This window comes from Monodelphis domestica, chromosome 7, assembly GCF_027887165.1.
Source record: "Monodelphis domestica isolate mMonDom1 chromosome 7, mMonDom1.pri, whole genome shotgun sequence".
Classification (NCBI taxonomy): Eukaryota; Metazoa; Chordata; class Mammalia; order Didelphimorphia; family Didelphidae; genus Monodelphis; species Monodelphis domestica.
In genome coordinates, this window is record NC_077233.1 from 149406514 (window position 1) to 149423997 (window position 17484).

Genomic DNA, 17484 nt, shown 5'->3' on the forward strand with positions numbered 1-17484 from the left:
GCTTCCCAGATTTACATATTTAGCTCTCTTCTCTCTTCTGAAGGACTCTTCCGAGTCCTTCATCTCCAGCTGCCAGCATGATATCTTCACACTTCACAGCCTCTAAAACTCAACACATCAAAAAGAGAATTCATTATCTTTTCCCCCAACACTCACTCCTTCAAACCTGCTTATTTCTGTTAAGGAACATCCATTCTCACTCCACATACCCAACCATTTGTTCCTCTCCTGAATTTCAACCATGTCTGCTCCAAGTTTGGTTGGGGCTCCAGAATAGAAAGCATTTTATTTTAGAAACTACACGGTTAAGTACAATAGCCATAAAACAATGAACAGAACAAGCCAGCAGGGGCTAATTGCTAAGATACTGGATATGGGAAGGTAGCAGTAGAGGTATTCATAGGTCTGCAAAAGCCTCTTTATTCTGTTCTAACCACTGTTCCAGAGTTCTGGCCTTGGGGTTGAGTTTGAAGGTCAGTTCCACGTCTCGGTCTGGATTCATGGTATAGAACCGGAACATGTTGGCCAGCTCCTGTGCCCCAGGGAAGCCAAGCTTCTCATAATCTTCAGGTGAGGTCTACCAAGAGAGAAATCATCCATGAAAGTCAGCACCTCATTCAGTAAAAAGTCAGAGCTACTGGGTGAATTCAGAAGCCTTTCCTCCCCCCTTTTGGAATAAATGTGGCAAAAGCTCATTCAGATTCAGGCTTTAAGGAGAGTATTAACTCTTTTTTTTTTTTTTTTTGCAATTTACAACTTAAAAATTTCAAGATCAGGGAGCCTATTCTGATCACTCTATAAAATTTCAAATAGCCAACTTTATTATTTCTTCTACCACTATCCACTTGCCTAGCTTTTATGTCAATGAAAGTGAACTGTAATTAAATTTGTTCTAAAGAATTTACAACAGAAGGCAGGGGGCATGGGGATGTATGACTAATTCCCTGCTCTGTGTGTGTGTGTACTGGCGCGTGCTTAGTCTTGAGGATTGCTTGAGCTCAGGAGTTCTGAGCTGAGGTGGGACTAAAACCACTCAGATACCCAAACAAGTGGCATCTATATGGTAAACCCTTTGAGAGAAGGGGGCTACCATGTTGCCTAAGGAGGAGCAAACCAGCCCAGGATAGAAGCAGAATGGGTCAAAATTCTGCCCAGTCAGCACTGGGATTGGGCCCATGAGTGGCTGCTGTACTTCCAAACCCAGACAAGATAAGGAGACCCAGGCTCAAAATAAAAAATATACATTAACAATAAGCAAATAATGAGAATTCTTTTATGTCATGGACCTCTTTTTGGAATGCTTTTAAATATCTAAAATATAAGACATAGGATAACAAAGGAAATCAAATACATGAAAATATAAGTATCAAAATATATACTCAATACTGTAAGCTTAAAATTAATATTCAATAACTACAAGTATTATATTTTATAAGATTTATTAATAATCACCTGAAATAGAAGAAATAAAAGGACAAAAGTAAAAGCCTGAGTAAAGCCCACTTTCCCTGCTGCAATCAGGAGAAAAGAGAGTGAGGGACAGGGTCACATACAAACTTTATCTCCAAAATGTAAGGATGTAATGTGAGAATGAAAGTGGGATGCTGGGAGAGAGAGTTTCTGGGGTGCAAATTCTAATTATACAATACTCTGTATTGGTTATAGGGCAGAAGAGCAGTAATGGCTGGGCAGTGGAGGGTTAAGTGACTTGCCCAGGGTCACACAGCTGGGAAGTGTCTGAGGCCAGATTTGAACCTAGGACTTCCCATCTCTAGGCCTGGCTTTCAATCCACTGAGCCACCCAGCTGCCCTCAAGAATCAAAGTATTTTTTTAAAAATCAGGTTAAGAATTCCTGTCCTGGAGATATTATATACCTGTAGACATTCACAGGCACTGGAAGCAAGAGCTGGGAATGACCTGTGCTCATGCCTTGGCTCTGCCATATTAGCCATGACTGTGAGAAGGAGTTCACATCTTTGAATCTCAAGTTTCCTCATTTACAAAATGGGAATAATGATACTTGCACTATCTTATGGGGCTACTGCAAGGAAAGGCGGTCTAAAAGCTCTGTTACATAAATATGAGCCATCATTATTTAATATCACCCAAAACTGGTATCAGATCGCCTTCCCTCCCCCTTAAGAAAATGCAGCCTGGTGTAGCAGGAGGGCTGAATTTGGAGTCAGAGGACTTTGGTGTGAATTCTGATTTAGTCATTCTGACCTGTAGGACCTTCTAGAAATCACTTCACTTCAGTGGCCTTGTCTGTAATGGAAGGGGGTTGGACTTGATGGTCTTAGTGCTCCTCTTAGCTCTAAATCTATGATCCTGTGTTCTCAGGACTCGGGGATCTTCCTACCTTGGCATCATGCACAGTCTTCCCGGTGTACTTAGAGAGGAGGGAAGCATACTCTGTGGCTGTGTGCTTGCAGGTACTCAGTCCAATGTTTCGACCCACATAACCTTCTGGGGACTTCAGCAGGCTGAGCACCACAGGACCCAGGTCAGCCACTGCCATTCCATCCATTGGGACATCGCCCATGGGCAGACCTTCAAAAGAGAAGAGGAAAAAAAGACCCAAGGATTGGGGGGGTGGGTCAGGGAGGGGGGAGAATAAAATTTGGTTCTCTCCTCCCTACCAGACTGTTATGAGCAATTTTAACACTATCTTGTCAGTCTAATGCTGACTTGTCCAGGGTCATAAAGCCAGCCTGTGTCAGAGGTGGGAGTTGAACTTGGGTCTTCCTGCCTTAGATTGGTTCCCTATCTAGGGCCATGCAAGCCTTTCCTGGTCTACATAATGACATTAAATCTTTCTCCACCACATAATGGTGAAAAAGAAAAAGAACTTGAGGGTAAGAAAAAATCCTTGCTGTGACAGATCACTGAAAGAGATCGCACATGAACATAAACTCACTCAGCAAGTAGCCATTTCCATCGGGGGCTTTCTGGGGTAGGAAGTAGGTGAGAAGGTTTTCAAAGTAGCAGGGCAGCCGGACACTGATCATTGGCACATCCAAAGCCCGGAAGTATTCCTCAACCTCTCCTTTGCCATCAAAGTGCCTGACTATCAGCCGGCCACCAGTCAGTTTCTTCACATTCTCCAGTCCACTGTAGATCACATAACTCAAGCCCAGGCGTTTGGACAGATCAGCTAGGAGTTTACCCTGTAGAAGAGACCATGTCTTCACAAAATAGGAATCACAGAAAGAGGGTATCGCCCCCGCAATCATTCAGCAAGCAACAGTAACTGAGCATTGGTTATTTGCCTACTCATTTATCAAATGCCCTACTCTGTGCAAGCCGCAAGACAAGGCAATGGCAATAGAGAGACAAAAGTGAAACAGTCTCTGCCTTCAAGGAGCTTATTCATAGTTAAGGATACAGCCTGTACACAAATAAGTATAGTACACAAGTTCCCCCAACTCCCTCAAAATGCAAGAGAATGGCTGTGGAATCACAGATGCCTCTGCTAGAAGACTCCCTCCCTCCCAGGGCATCCTTTTCCACTGAACCTTCTCACTCATCCTGGGCACAAATCAGTCTTCGGAAACCAAAGAGAAGTCTAATTCCTTTTTCAGAAGCAAGACGGAGTAAAGAAAAGTATCCCATTTCTGGTTTACATAAGTGTTCTATTAAAACAGAGATTCTTAACCTTTTCAGTGTATTGTGGACCTCCCTTTGGCAATTGGGTGAAGCCTAGGGATCTCTTCGCAGAATAATGTTTTTAAGTGCATGAAATAAAATACATAAGAGTACAAAGGGAACCAAAGGTAATGAAAATGAAAAAAATTTCCCCATCGTGGCTAACGTAATCCTTGAAATTTATCCATAGACCTTTTGAATATTGATGGTCTTCATTAAGAATCTATAGAGGTGAACAAAAAGATCAGTGGATGACAATCATCATTTTGCTGTACTCTGTCCAGGAGGGTTTCTTGGAGAGTGGAGAATGTTAAGAAATTGTTAAAGTAGAGGAATGAATGAACCAAAGTTAAGGGAGAAAAGGCTTAAAAAGGAATATGCTTCTGGAGTTTCTACTCTGGCCTCAGGTCTTTTCCCTCAGCTACTCCCTTACTCATGAGAACTGTGTTTTTAGGATCAATTCCTTCCTAATCAGAGATCATAACATGCTCCGGGATTGCAGTGGGGACCCACAGACTTCTTAGAAGGGGTTCCAATCCAGTTAATGTATTTTTTTCATGGAGGCAGCCAAGTAGCACAGGTGGATACAGTGATGGACCTGGAGTCAAAAAATCCCGAGTTTAAATTCCATCTCTGAAACTTATTAGCTATATGACCCTGGGAAAGTCACTTAACCTCTGTCTACCTCAGTTTCCTGAGTGACCCTGGATAGATCACCCTGGTTTGCCAACTCCTTGCTCTCCCACCTTCTGGCTTAGTTGTTACTAGAACAAAAAGTAAAGGTTTACTTTCAAAGAACAAAAAACCTTAAAGCACTATATTAAATGCTAGCTATCATCATGGTCATTAATAGGCAATAGATCTTAAGAATACAATTGATATCAATAAGATAGAAATAGGTCTTGATCAATGATACAAGTAAAACCTAGTGGAATTGCAGTCAGCTATGGGGGGGGGGGAGAGGAGGAGAGAGAAAGAATATTCTAAATTAGTTAAATAAAAATTTTTCATTAAAAAAAGACATTACAGAGAGTTGAGCTTAAAAGATTCTTGTAACAAATCTCCCACTTCTGTAATTGTTATCATCATTAATGCCAATGATAATATTAAACTAAAAATGGAAACCGCTTAAAAAAATACAATTGAAATGGGCAGGAAGGAGGAGTGGCAGGCGGGGAGGAGATGGTATATACATTAAGTTTTCTGATATTAAGGGTCTTTGATTAAAAAATGCTAGGAACCACAGTTCTAGCTTAGCCTCATTTTACCAATAAGGAGACAGTCCTAGATTGGGAAAGGTTCTTTTTCTATGCCACAAACAAAGGTGATAAGAAGAGTCAAGTTTGCATTTTAAAAATTCTGATTGTTATTATAAGCTAGACACTGCAAAACACTAGGGATAGAAAGAAAGGCAAAAGGCAAGTCCTTCCTCAGTCTAATGGGGACAACATACTGTGTACAAATGAGACAGACACAGGATTAATTGCAGACAATCAGCAGAAGAAAGGCACTACAATTAAAGGGACTTGGGAAAGGTTTCTTGTCAAAGATGGGATTTTAATTTGGACTTGAAAGAAGGCAAGGAAACCAAGAAAAGATGATAAAAAGAATTCCAGGCATGGGGGACAACCAGTAAACATGCCTAGAGTGGGGAGATGGGGTATCCTACTGGAAGAACAGTAAAGAGGCCATTGCCACTGGATCACAGTGTATATGGCGGGGAGTAAGGCAGAAGGAGACTGGAAAGGTATGAAGGACTTAAACTGCCAGAGGATTTTCTTTCTTTGATCCTGGAAGTGGCAGGTAGCCACCAACGTTTATTGAATAAGTGGGTCAGGTGATAAGGTCAGAGCCATGCTCAATGAAGATCAATTTGACAGCTGAGTGAAGCAGAGATTGGAAAGGGGAGAGATCTGGGGCAGGCTCATGCAGCAGCAGCTACTGTAGTTGGGCAATAGGCCAGATGGGAGGTGATGGGAATCCGCAGGCAGGTGGTGGCATCATCAAAGGAAAGAAGAGGGCATATGGGAGAAACGTTCTACAAGTAGAAAAACAGAATTTAGCTACAGATTGATACGGGGGATGACAGAGTCCAGACTCAAGAATGACACCCAGGTTTTGAACCTGAAAGACCGGTGGGACCCTGGACGTAACAGAGAAGCTGGGGAGAGGGAAAGGTTTTGGAGAAAAGATAACGAGTTTACTTTTTAGCCACATCACCTCTTCAGAGAAGCCTTTTCCAAGATTCTTTCCCTCCTCAGATGATTGCTTTCTAAACGATCTTTTACACACATTGCATCCCCATTTCCCCTTACCTCTGGCAAATGCACCAGGCAGGGGCCACCTTGTTGTTGTCATCTCTGTTTCCCTGCCTAGAGTAAGCACTTCATAAATGGGTACTGAATCACAATACGTCTAGCCAGATGCACAGGGAAACAGAGACCCATTTTATCTTCACCTGCTTAATCTCCTGCTCTTGGTCCAGATTCTCCCAGTAGTTGGTCACAATGAAAGCTGCATAAGCCCCTGCCAGAGCCGGCTCCAGGCTCTTCTCATCATTCTGGTCTCCTTGTACCACGTCTGCTCCTTGATGCTTCAGTTGTTTTGCCGCTTTCTGCTGGGGATTTCGAGTCACCGCACGGACTCGGAATGTCCCATCTTCCAGGAGGGTCTTGGCAACGGAGCCACCTTGGGCACCTGGGGGAAAACCAGACAGCCCTTCTTTGAAGCTCTGTCCCAAGGCAAACCATTCCCTTGAAACTCCAACTTCTGCAATAAGTCCCTTCAAAAGTCAGACACTTTCTGTTCTTTTGTTTCTCTGGATATAGAGACCAATCAATCCACCAATAAACAATTTATTAATGTGTGCTAACATGCCAGACACTGTTCGAAGCACTGAGGGTACAAAAAGAAGCAAAACACCTGCTCTCAAGGAGCGTGGGATTTCCTGGGAGAGACAACAGATAAATAAACTGATGCGAAGTACACTATATACATGATAAAAGATGTCAGTCAGAGGGAAGACACTAGAAATAAGAGGGATTAGAGAAGGATTCCAGTAAATGATGCGATTTTAATTGAGACTTAAAGGAAGCCAGGAAGTGAGCAGGCAGAGCGAGGAAGATCACTCCAACATAAGGGAGGCAGAGAGGAGGAGTCTTTCCTTCATGGAACAGCCATCAGGACGGTGTCCCTGGAACGTAAAGTGTAAGAAGTCCAGCAAGGTAGGAGGGGATAGATGATAAAGGGCTTTAAACACCACATGGAGAATTTTGTAGTTGATCCTGGAGGAAGTAGGAAGCCACTGGAGCTTACTGGGTAAGGGGTGATGACCAAACCTGTGTTTTAAGAAAATTAAGGGAGCAACTGGGTAGTTCAGTGGATTGAGAACCAGGATTAGAGACTGGAGGTCCTGAGTTCAATCTGACCTCAGATACTTCCCAGCTGTGTGACCCTGGGCAAGTCATTTAACCCCCACTGCATGATTCCCAGATGGAAGGTAAGGTGTTTTTTTTTTTAAATAGGTCTAAGCAATAAATAATTTTTTAACCCTTCCCTTCTGATCAATCCTGTTTTTCTTCTGCGATTCTACTCTCACAGTTCTTTCACTCGATGTAGATAGTGTTCTGAAAGCAAGTCTTTCTATGGAAACCAGATTTCTATCTATGTCATCCATAGAAAAAGAAAAATGGAATTTTACTTTTTTGTAGTTTGCTATTTTATTTGGTTCTACTAGGCTAAATGCCAAAGGTTTTTACATCAGATTCTGTTCCTTATTTTGTATGTTTATTTGAGTAGCTATTTTTGTTGACTTAAGTTTGTAGCAAAATCATTTTAAAGATCATACACTCAGTTTTAATGGTTCCACTCCTTATGTTTCTTTGTGTCTCCCACAGTTCCTGATAGGGAGGGGACAGGACATATAGTAAAGACCTGTTGAATTTAATTCTTGGCAGACATGGGATGCGATTCTATCTGTTCACTCTTTTCTCCTAACTTCCTAAAAAAATCTTAGGACCTGGAAACTAAAAAATAATCTAATTAAGCAACTTCAGTGTCTATTTACTATTTTATGCCGCTGTATAGATGTATATTCTCTGCATATGATTGTATGAGATGACCAGTATTTTAGTGATAAGTTATAAGGAATAATCCCAATTATTAATTGATTCAATAGCTGTGTATGAGAATCAGCAATCGATATTCACACTGTGAGCAAAATAAGTTAAAATTCTTTGAAATGCCGTTGCAAAGTACTTTTACTAAAGAGAGTTGCCACAAATCTTTAAAGCCTTAGAATAATATATCTAGACTTCTTAAAACAGTGGTATATCTTTTTGGCTTTGAAACTATGTCGGAACCCTGGCTGTTTCTATCCTGGGATAGGGGGACTACGTGATTTCCCCCTTTATAAAAAGAGAAGGAAACAACCTGACTTTCTGGAAGGAAATAAACCTTCTAAAAGGGAAAAGTTTGGTTTTCCCCTTGTAAGGGGTTAATTTAGGGGGTTTTGACTAATATATTATACTTATGGTCACCAGGGATTAATTCAAATCCCAATAAAAATACTCAAGTCAGTTTGGGAATTTTGTGGTGGTTTAATTAATATAGAGGGAAGGAATTAAGAAGAGAGAGGGAAAAGGGAATAAGATTTCTCCGGCCTAACTTGAGCCAAGGGGAGTTCAGAGACCTCAGCCACAAGGCCTCCTCCAAGATGAAGGGCCTCCTAGGAGGATGGCATTTTAGGAAAGGTAAAGGAAAAAAAAGAATCAGCCTAAATTCCGAGAGAGCTCAGGGAAGACGTCTTACCTGAGCCACACCAAGACGCCAAGACACCAAAACGCTGCCATGAGCCACACTGCTAGTCAAACCCCATGTCTCTGAGAGAAAGATGCTGAGCTCAATGCCTCAGCCGCCAAAAAAAAGACCGGCAAGAGGAAGTGACGTGAATATATAGACTTTTTTTTACATCACTTCCTGCATCTCACATGTACCAATGGTAGCTTAAGCTTGACTTAGGACAGCCCAGGAGGTCTGTCAGTTGTTTCTTATTTGTTAGTTGCTAGCACATGTCTGTCATAGGCCATCCTCCTCAGCACTTAATCCTTAAGTAGGGGTGTATACATTCCTGACTGTTAGACTAAGCAGGGTGGAGTAAATCTAAAATTCACACCCTTCTGAAAAAACATTCATCTGCACTGCACTCCCCCACCTTTGGGGCAAAGTTTGTATAATCTGACTCTTGCATAAAGTATATAAGCAAATATACAGAGGCAGGGTCTTAGACTGGCAATAGATATGTCTTTGAACCTAATGCTATGATTAATTAATTTAACAAGAAAGGTCAGTTTTGGGCCCAGAAAATTGTTTTCCCACTATTTTATTGAACAAAATCTTACAAGATAGTCAGTCTGCGTTTCCTTACTAGCATGTCAAAGACCCATGAGAACCCTAGCTCACTTTTGGTTAGGAGTTCTATTCCAAGGCTCCTATTTAGGAAATTTCAGGCCTTGGCTTTATCCCTGACCTGCTGGATGGTTTATGGGCATTACTTCTCTGTGGGGTTGCTTTTCCTTCTTTGTAACACCATGATTTTTTAGTGTCCCAATTTTGCCACATCCCCTCCAACATTTATTTTCCTTTACTTTCATATTTGCCAATCTGCTAGGTGTGAGGTTGTTTTGATTTGCATTTCTCTACTTAGGAGAGATTTAGAATACTTTTTCATGTCATTATTGATAGTTTTGATTTCTTCATCTAAAAACTGCCTATTCATATACTTTGACCATTTGTCTATTGGGCAGTGGTTTGATTTCTTATACATTTGACTTAGTTCCTTAGGGAACTAGACCTTTGTCAGAGAATTGGGAAATTAGACCTCTGTCAGAGAATTTTGTCATAAAATATTTTCCCCAGGTTGTTGCTTCCCTTCTAATTTTGGTTGCATTGGTTTTGTTTGTACAAAACCTTTTAAATTTAACATAATCAAAATTATTCATTTTACATTTTATAATGTTCTCTATCTCTTGCTTAGTTATACATTCCTTCCTTTCCCACAGATCTGATGGGTAAACTATTCTATGTTCACCTAATTTATTTATGATTTCACTCTTTATATTTAAGTCATTTACCCATTTTGAATTTATCTTGAACACCATGATCTTTAAGGAATCTTCTAGTTGTAACATTCTGTGTTCTAAAATTCTATGTTCTATGGAGCCATCTTGTAGCTCCAGGGGGAAGATTGGAGCCAGGAGGAGCTCAAGATTTTTGAGATGGAAGTACTACTGATATTCTATACATAGGCTGATAAATTATCAAAGTGAAGAACAGGGGAAATATCCTTTAATGGGGGGTGGGAAAGAGGGAACTAGATAAATATCACAGCATATGGAATTTGATCATTTTTAAGTTAAGAGATTTAGGGGTAAATTATATATGTACGGGGTAATGATGTATTTCTTTATGGTTCAGACTGTTTTCTAACTTTCCCATTGTGACAATACCTATTTCAGAAGGTTTTTCTGATATAAAAGGGGTGAGCATTTGTTATTTGAAAAAAAAAACCAAACAACCTAGAAGATAAATCTGTAGAGTTATAGAATGTTTCTTTCCTAAATAACATTTTTACCCTTGAATTGTTTTTTCTAAATTGCTTGTCATTTAGGGATGGTAAATACAATGTTCCAGTTAAAATGACATTGTAGTGAAAAACTGCAAATATACCCTGTGATGTCACATAGGATAGAAGAAAATTCCTATAAGAACATTTGTTATAGTCCTAAAACAACTTGTATTTTTCTTCTTAGAGAAGTGTGGCAATTGAAATGTGTGTCAGTTATCTTAAAAAAAAAAAAAGTCTTATGTTCTTTTGGCTCTCATCTTCTTTTGTGCTACTTACCTGTTGCTCCAAAAACCACTACCAGTTTCTTGTCAGCCATGAAGAGTCGCAGTGTAGAAAGAAAGAGGAACTCAAGTCAGGGAAGTCTGAAAAGAAATAGCATTAAGTATTTAACTTTATAAACATTTACTAGATGACACAAACTGGCTGTGTGACCTTAGGCAAGCCATTCTCAATGCCCCACTTCCTGGCTTCCCTCAAGTCTCAACTACCATTATATCTTTTATAAGAAGCTTTTTCTGATTACCCTAATATTAGTCTCTTTCCTCTGAAACTGGCAGCAGAGCCAAAATGACAGAAGGAATTGAAAATTTCTGTTGATCTCTTCCAATTCAACCCTTTTAATGCCTTTTAAAAAACACCTCGAATCAAATTCTGAGAAAGACAACAACAAAAAAGTTGCGGTGTCTCATTTTTCCAACCCAGGACAGCTTAGGAAGAAGGACTGAAAGGCTGGCTTGGAGATATTGAGGGAAAGGCTAGCCAGGAGCATGGACAGAGAAAGCAGCACCAGCTGTGGGGCTTGGAAGTGACTCATTAGGTAACAGCAACTCAAAGATTGAGGACGAACATCTTGGTCAGAAAGATATTAGAGAACCCCTGTGCTAACACTGGATGCCATCTGAAAGCTCAACATTCATGTATAATCCAGATTGAATTGCTTGTCAGCTCTAGGAGCAGAGAGGGAAGAAGGGAGGGATCATATCATTATGGAAAATTTATGTGGAGGTTTGTTTTTAAAATAAAAAATTCAAATGAAAGCTCAATATTAAGTTCTGGGTTGCAGTTTCATAGTGGGAAGGAATGATTATGTTCTTTGGTCATGGGCAAAGACTCTACTTGGTAATAACCAGGAGGATAGTGACCAGAACTCTCCATGGATTACAACATATTAGAAGTACTGAAATGCAACAGGCCCCCAGATCTCACCACAGAAACTCAAATGAGCCATCTTCTCCAAATGTAAACAGAATCCAACTCTATCATAAAGTCCATAGGCTAAAAAAAATGAGAAAACATCAACAAAAAAAGAACCTGACCATAAAAATCTTCCTTGGAGTCAAGAAAGTTCACCTCAGAAGAGAATGACATGAAAACATTAGATCTCCCCAATGCTGTCCCTTTCCCTCTGAGATTATCTCCCATTTATCCTGTATATATCTTGTTTGTTAGACTGTGAGGTCATTGAAAGTAATGACTCCCTTTTGCCTTTCTTTGCTTCTCAAGCATTTAGCATAGTGCCAGGCATATAGTGGTGCTTATTAAATGCTAATAAATCTCATGTAGAGATTTAGAAGTTATCTGCAAAGAAGTTATAATTTTATGAGCTAATAAAGTTACTGAGAATGTGTAGGAGAAAGAATAGAAGAGGACTTAGGATAGAGCCTTAGGCTCTAATCATAATTAGGGAATAATGAGCTAGTAAAGGAAATTAAGAAATTATTGGTAATTTTGGAGACAATAGTTTCAGTTTGGGGAGGCTAAAGGTGGGAAGGGTGTTAGAAGCCAGGTTGCAACAAATCAAGAAATAAATTAAAATATATGGCTTTTTTTGAGAGTTTGATTGTGAAAGGGAACAAAGATGTAGGATGATAGCTTGAGAGAATGGTAAGGTCAACTGAAGAATTTTTTTAAATAGGGAAGACCTAGGCATAAGTGTATATTTTGGAGGGATTCATTTTTCTTAGATTACATAAAGAAAAAAGTGTCAGATAAAATAGGCCAAAATAAAGTTTGTTAATGGCAGAATCAGGGTTCTAGAAAGCACATTAGAAGGGGAAGGTATAGTAAGTCAGGGACTTGGGAAGGAAAGCCTCTTCCCAAGGGGCAAATGTCCCTCTTCATCAACCTTTGCTGCACTAAGGAGAAAGGAACTTGATACACAGAGAATATCAGCCTCTAGCATCACAAAATCCTTGAGAATAATAACCCCATCCAACGAATACTTCCCTAATAAGCTACCAACTTCTTTCTCCCTTGGTCCTGGTGATTGCTTCTGCTAAAGGGGATGCCCTTTTCATTATTAGAGGTAAAAGGGGTCCTAAAATCCAGAATTCAAGTTGGAATATTACAAGGACATGGCCAAGGCCCAGCTACCTTCTGAATTGTTTTTTTTTCCTTTAAGGCCTGTCTCTTAGGTCTCATCCTTCCAAAAGACATCCATAATTCTCCCTACCTAAAAACTGGACTTTCCCCTTGGAACTCTCTGGACAAGTCCATGTCATATTCCAACCTGAATTATAATTATTTCTTATTTAATCTCAGCTCATCTTTGCAAATGAATGCCCCTTAGCACAATGACTTGCATCCAGTACACACCCAATCAATATTTACCGAGTTGAAAGTAGCAGCTAAATGACGTCAAGATTCCCTTGCAGTGCTAAAATTTCTATGTTCGGAGGCCTTTCCCAGGTTTAGCATTCTCTGTTTTAAGGGTTTTTCCAGTTCTAATATGTCATAGTTCTAACTTGCCATTTTGTGGAGGCAGATCTTCTTTGCTGCAATCACATCTCTCTGAAACCATTACTCTTGGACCACAATGTCATTGAAATTTATTAGGAATCATGAGAGGCAGGTAGGTCCATTTGAAAACCTTTGTTAGCAATAGCCTTCATTGCTTTAGCAGTAATGATCCCCAGACATCATCTCCATTTAAGGGGTAACTAAGGGGAGAATATATTCCTGTTAAAGGGGAATATTGGCAGGAGAGGAAAATGGAATTAGGTGATCCAATCTTACTTTAGCCAGCAAGCTTTCTCTATTATATCTCAGGAGAGAAGGGGAATCTTTCCATTCTCCTGTACCAGACCTTAAGAGAGAAGAATCCTAGGGAAGTTGAGGCAGCACTCAGAGTTTGGGAAGAAAGATGAGTTCCCATTAAGCCACCCACCGACTAGTAGCTTAAAACAGGGAACATCTGAGGTTGGGACTTACAGAAGGTCTGCAAGGTAGAGAGAGGAGGGGCAATATGTAAATACTAAAATAAGAAGAAAATTGGGTTGGTACACAGCAGGAGTTCTTAATTATTTTTTATGTGATAGACCCCTTTGGCAGTCTGGTGAAACCTAAGGCTCTTTTCTCAGAATACTGTTTTTTAATAATTGCACAATAAATATATAAATATTTCTAACTGAAATAACACATTTCAGTTAGAGGTTAATGAAATAAAGATGTAGGGTTTTTCCCCCCATTCAAGTTCATGGACTCCCTGAAATCTATCTACAGATGCCTGGTCTGGGGTATAGATCCTAGCTAAGAACCCCTGGTAGAAAGGAAAGAAAAATGGTCCTAAGATCAGGAAACCTGAACCTGAGTCTTGACTCTGCCACTTAGAACCAATATTAGTTATCTGGAGCAAGTTACTTCCTATTTCTAAGCATGCTTCCTGCTCGGTAAAATGAAGAAGTTGGGCTAAGTGATCTCTGAAATCTCTTCTAGTTGTAAAAATGATTATATGTGTTGCAGCAAAGGCTAAAATAAGAACATCCTAGGTTTCACTTGAAAAGAGACAGCCAAGGGCCCTGTTTAAATCTCTATCTACATCATGCCATCATCAGACTGTTCTGAATGTACAACGTGAGTTGCTCAAAGGAACCTGTACTCATGAATACTAAAGATATTTCAGTCCTTTCCTTACCACTATAAAATTCTCCCTAAACATATCTGGGTAGTCAGGAAGCCATATCAGCCTCTGGACACTTCCTTGCTATGTGACTCTAGGCAAGTTCCTTAATCCTGTTTGCCTCAGTTTCCTCATTTGTAAAATGAGCTGGAGAAAGAAATAGGAAATTACTCCAGTATCTTTGACAAGAAAACTCTAAATGGGGTCATGAAGAATCTGACACAATTGAAAACGACAGAACAACCAAAGTATATGCACCTTTAAACTCCTTTTAGGTGATTGATAGAGGAAGTCCAATATATTATATGGTAGAGAGTACCTGGGCTAGGAGTAAGACCTGGGTTTGAGCCTCAGCTCTGCCACTCTTACCTGATGACCCTGTTAGTCTCTCCATCTCTTAGAATTTGGCTAAAAAATCTCTGCTTTATTGCACCTTCCACCTCTTAACATCCCATGTTCTATTGAGCCTTTTAGCTCTATTCCTCTATGGCCTATTGTACCTTACAGCTCTAACATTTTATACTCTAACAACAACCCTTCTTGTTTTTACATTCTATATTAGTACCTCCTAGATTCTGGGGGTTTTGTTTGTTTGCTTTTTGCATCTAAGCCTTCATTGTTTCTATCATCCCAAGATATACTACCCTGGTTGCCTTCTGGAGCTCCTGGTGCTCCCATGGAAGTCTTCTCTCTCTCCCCCTTGGCTGCCCCTCTTGGAGGCCTACTGCCCATTTGCTAAAAGAAGATGGTGGGCTCTGCCATGCATTCTGTTCTTCCAGCTCTAACGGTTCCCGGATCTAGCAATCCTTCTAGCGTTCACATTCTATGCCAGTACCTTCTCGTTATTTTATGGATCGAAATCACCCAAAGTTCCATCATCATCCCAGGACACATCACCCTGTAGCCTTCTGGGGCTCCTGCTGGTCCTCCCTCTCTTCTCCCAGGGTGCCCCTCTGCTGAGGGAAGGTGGCGGGCGGGCTTGGCCACGGCATTCCCTGTTCCAATGACCCTTTCAGTTCTAACATTACGCATGAGAATGATCGGTCCCATCCCAGCACAGTCACGACTTTCCCCGAGTCTCCGAGAATGCCGCAAGCTCTGGCTCTACTCCCACTCCGGTCGCGGGCCTGGCTTTGGCTGCTCTACCCTTTCTCCCCTCCACCACCCACCCCCCCTCCCCTTAGCAAAGCTAGAGCTCTATTCCTGCTCATGCATCCTCTTCAGCTGCTCGGGGATGCCCCATTTTCATTCACCACCCTGGCGGAGCCTCCCACGCGGGAGTGGTACTAATTACCTGTTATCCTGGCGTCTCCGCAAAAAGGCTAAAAGCAGCCAGACTTGGGGAAAGGGGAGAGATAAATGAGGAGTAAAAACCATTGTGCCCGGAGGAGAGGGGGGACGAGGAGGTCTGTGGCAAGTTCTAACTTCTCCCGTTCCTCCTCCATTCACTCCTATAGGCTCTCGTGGTAAAATCTATTTAACAATATGTACGTCCTATTTATGGGAATAAAATCAAGGTGTTCATTATATCTAAAATGGATCGGAATAATATTGCTCCCCCTCCTTTCCGAACACAGATGGTGCATTCCAACCTGGGTCAACTTCTGGCATCCTTTCCCCACCGAGACCAGACTTGTTAAGCCGAAGTATTTGGTCGCTGAGGAATTTCATCTTCCATATTGTATTTTACGCTTACTCGTTAAATATAGAACTTTAGAGCTAGGTAACCACCTTATTTCCCTCCGCTACCCCAAAATGAGTGTTTAGCTGACAAATTTGGTTTCGACCTGTTTATTCCCAACAAATTCACAGTGATAGCCAGTCTTAGTACAATCCTGGGAAACAGTCATGCAGACAACCTACGAGTGTTGGGGGATGATATACTTGAAATCTTACACTTTCCGTAGCTTCCTGTTTATTCAAATAAAAGAAAGATGTGTGCTTTCCTTTTTAAAAAAAAATTAATTGCAATGACTAAATTTAGCAAATCTGATTTGTTGCCCTTTAAAGTTGTCTTCATTTATATAATTATTGTGTTTTTAAAAAATTGCTTTCTTCAGTCTTTGGGCTTCTTTCTCATAGATCTGGGAACTTTGTGGTGAAATTCTGTGACCATGGACAATCTCTGAATTTCTGTTTGCTCATCTGTAAAAGGCAAGCTCTGATTCCAATAACATCCACCTCACAGTGTTTGTTCCTTATCATGCAATGCCATATGTTAAACATATCAAAAAGCATAGGAAACAAAAACATCTCTCCTTAATATAACCAAGAGCTGTTAATTATACATAATAGAGAAACACTGGCTAGAAACTTTCCCATATTTATTAAGAGTGATATAATAATAGTAACATGGCATATGATACGGCCTAATTATTGTGGAATTTTTCCTTTATTTATTTATCTATTTTTCTTCCTCTCTTCCCTTCTCAGTTAAATGGTGTCATGTTAATACAAATTTCTATAATTGTTTAGTTTATTGTGATCATTTGCAGCTGGGGGAATTCACCTTTTAAAAACAATGGATCCCAATATATGAATATAGTAGCATATTTATACAGTTATAGACATATAGAAGTTCCATCAGGAATGGTAGGTGAGCCAGCTTTAAGGTGGGCTGGATTGGAGAAAAGAGAGTTTCAAGGACATCGCGGTTCAGATGAGATAAGGGCACATGTGATATTACATGCATAAGAACAAATGGGAGATAATAGTCATGTCTGAAAAGCAAAAGCCCAGTTCTAACCTATGAGAACCCAAATAGGACAGAGGATGATGACCTTGGGTATAAGATGTTTCCATTTTTGTGAAGTTTGTGCATGAATTTCTTTTTTTTTAAGCATAAAAAAAGTGGACCAGTTTTATTCTCATTTCTAATATAGGAGAATATTTTGTAGCTTAGACTATGGTAAGCATTTATAATTCAAGGAGTAAATAAAATGGGAAAACAAGTAAGGCAGACTCTAGGCACAGGTTTGAGCTTTTCTAGTGGAATGTTTAGTTCAAAATCTTCCCTTTACTCCTTTCCTCTCATTTATTTTTTTTATCTTCTTTTGCTGCTCCTTTTTCAAAAATGTATTTCTTTACTTTGTACTCTTTGTTATCTCTTCCCTTCTAGACTATTTTGAATTTTATTTTCTGATTTGTGTTCCATATCTCTATTTATTTCTTGTTTATTTTCTGTGTCCCTTAACAGGTAAAAGCTTCTGAAACACAAGGTTTAACTCGCTTTATCTAATTAATTTTTCTGTCATTGCCTTTATAGATCTTGTCCAACCTTCTCTTTTTCTCTGCTGTGTTTCAGTTTTAGAAATT

At 40.1% G+C, this 17484-nt stretch overlaps 1 protein-coding gene across 4 annotated transcripts; it reads right to left on the reverse strand.

Moving 5' to 3' along the window:
- Positions 1 to 255: 255 nt before the first annotated feature.
- On the reverse strand, positions 256 to 15639 carry NMRAL1 (NmrA like redox sensor 1). 4 transcript variants are annotated; one of them, XM_001369249.4, is made up of 6 exons: positions 15464 to 15639; positions 10548 to 10633; positions 6105 to 6343; positions 2919 to 3168; positions 2361 to 2551; positions 256 to 577 (listed from the first exon to the last, which is right to left on the reverse strand). In XM_001369249.4, exons 2-6 carry the CDS (start codon positions 10585 to 10587, stop codon positions 398 to 400), a joined length of 900 nt encoding a protein of 299 aa, XP_001369286.1. In that variant the 5' UTR covers positions 10588 to 10633; positions 15464 to 15639; the 3' UTR covers positions 256 to 397. The 4 variants fall into 4 exon arrangements, with proteins under 4 accessions (XP_001369286.1, XP_016279588.1, XP_056661803.1 ...); XM_016424102.2 differs by lacking the exon at positions 15464 to 15639 and adding an exon at positions 15005 to 15190; XM_056805825.1 differs by lacking the exon at positions 15464 to 15639 and adding an exon at positions 14814 to 15122.
- Positions 15640 to 17484: the final 1845 nt, after the last annotated feature.

Coding starts and splice junctions, on each gene's coding strand:
- NMRAL1 (XM_001369249.4), bottom strand. CDS start 10,587: ATGGCTGACAAGAAACTGGTAGTGGTTTTTGGAGCAACAG. Junction 2,552..2,918: donor TGGAAATGGCTACTTGCTGA/GTGAGTTTATGT, acceptor TCTCTTTTGAAG/GTCTGCCCATGGGCGATGTC. Junction 578..2,360: donor AGACTGTGCATGATGCCAAG/GTAGGAAGATCC, acceptor CTCTCTTGGTAG/ACCTCACCTGAAGATTATGA.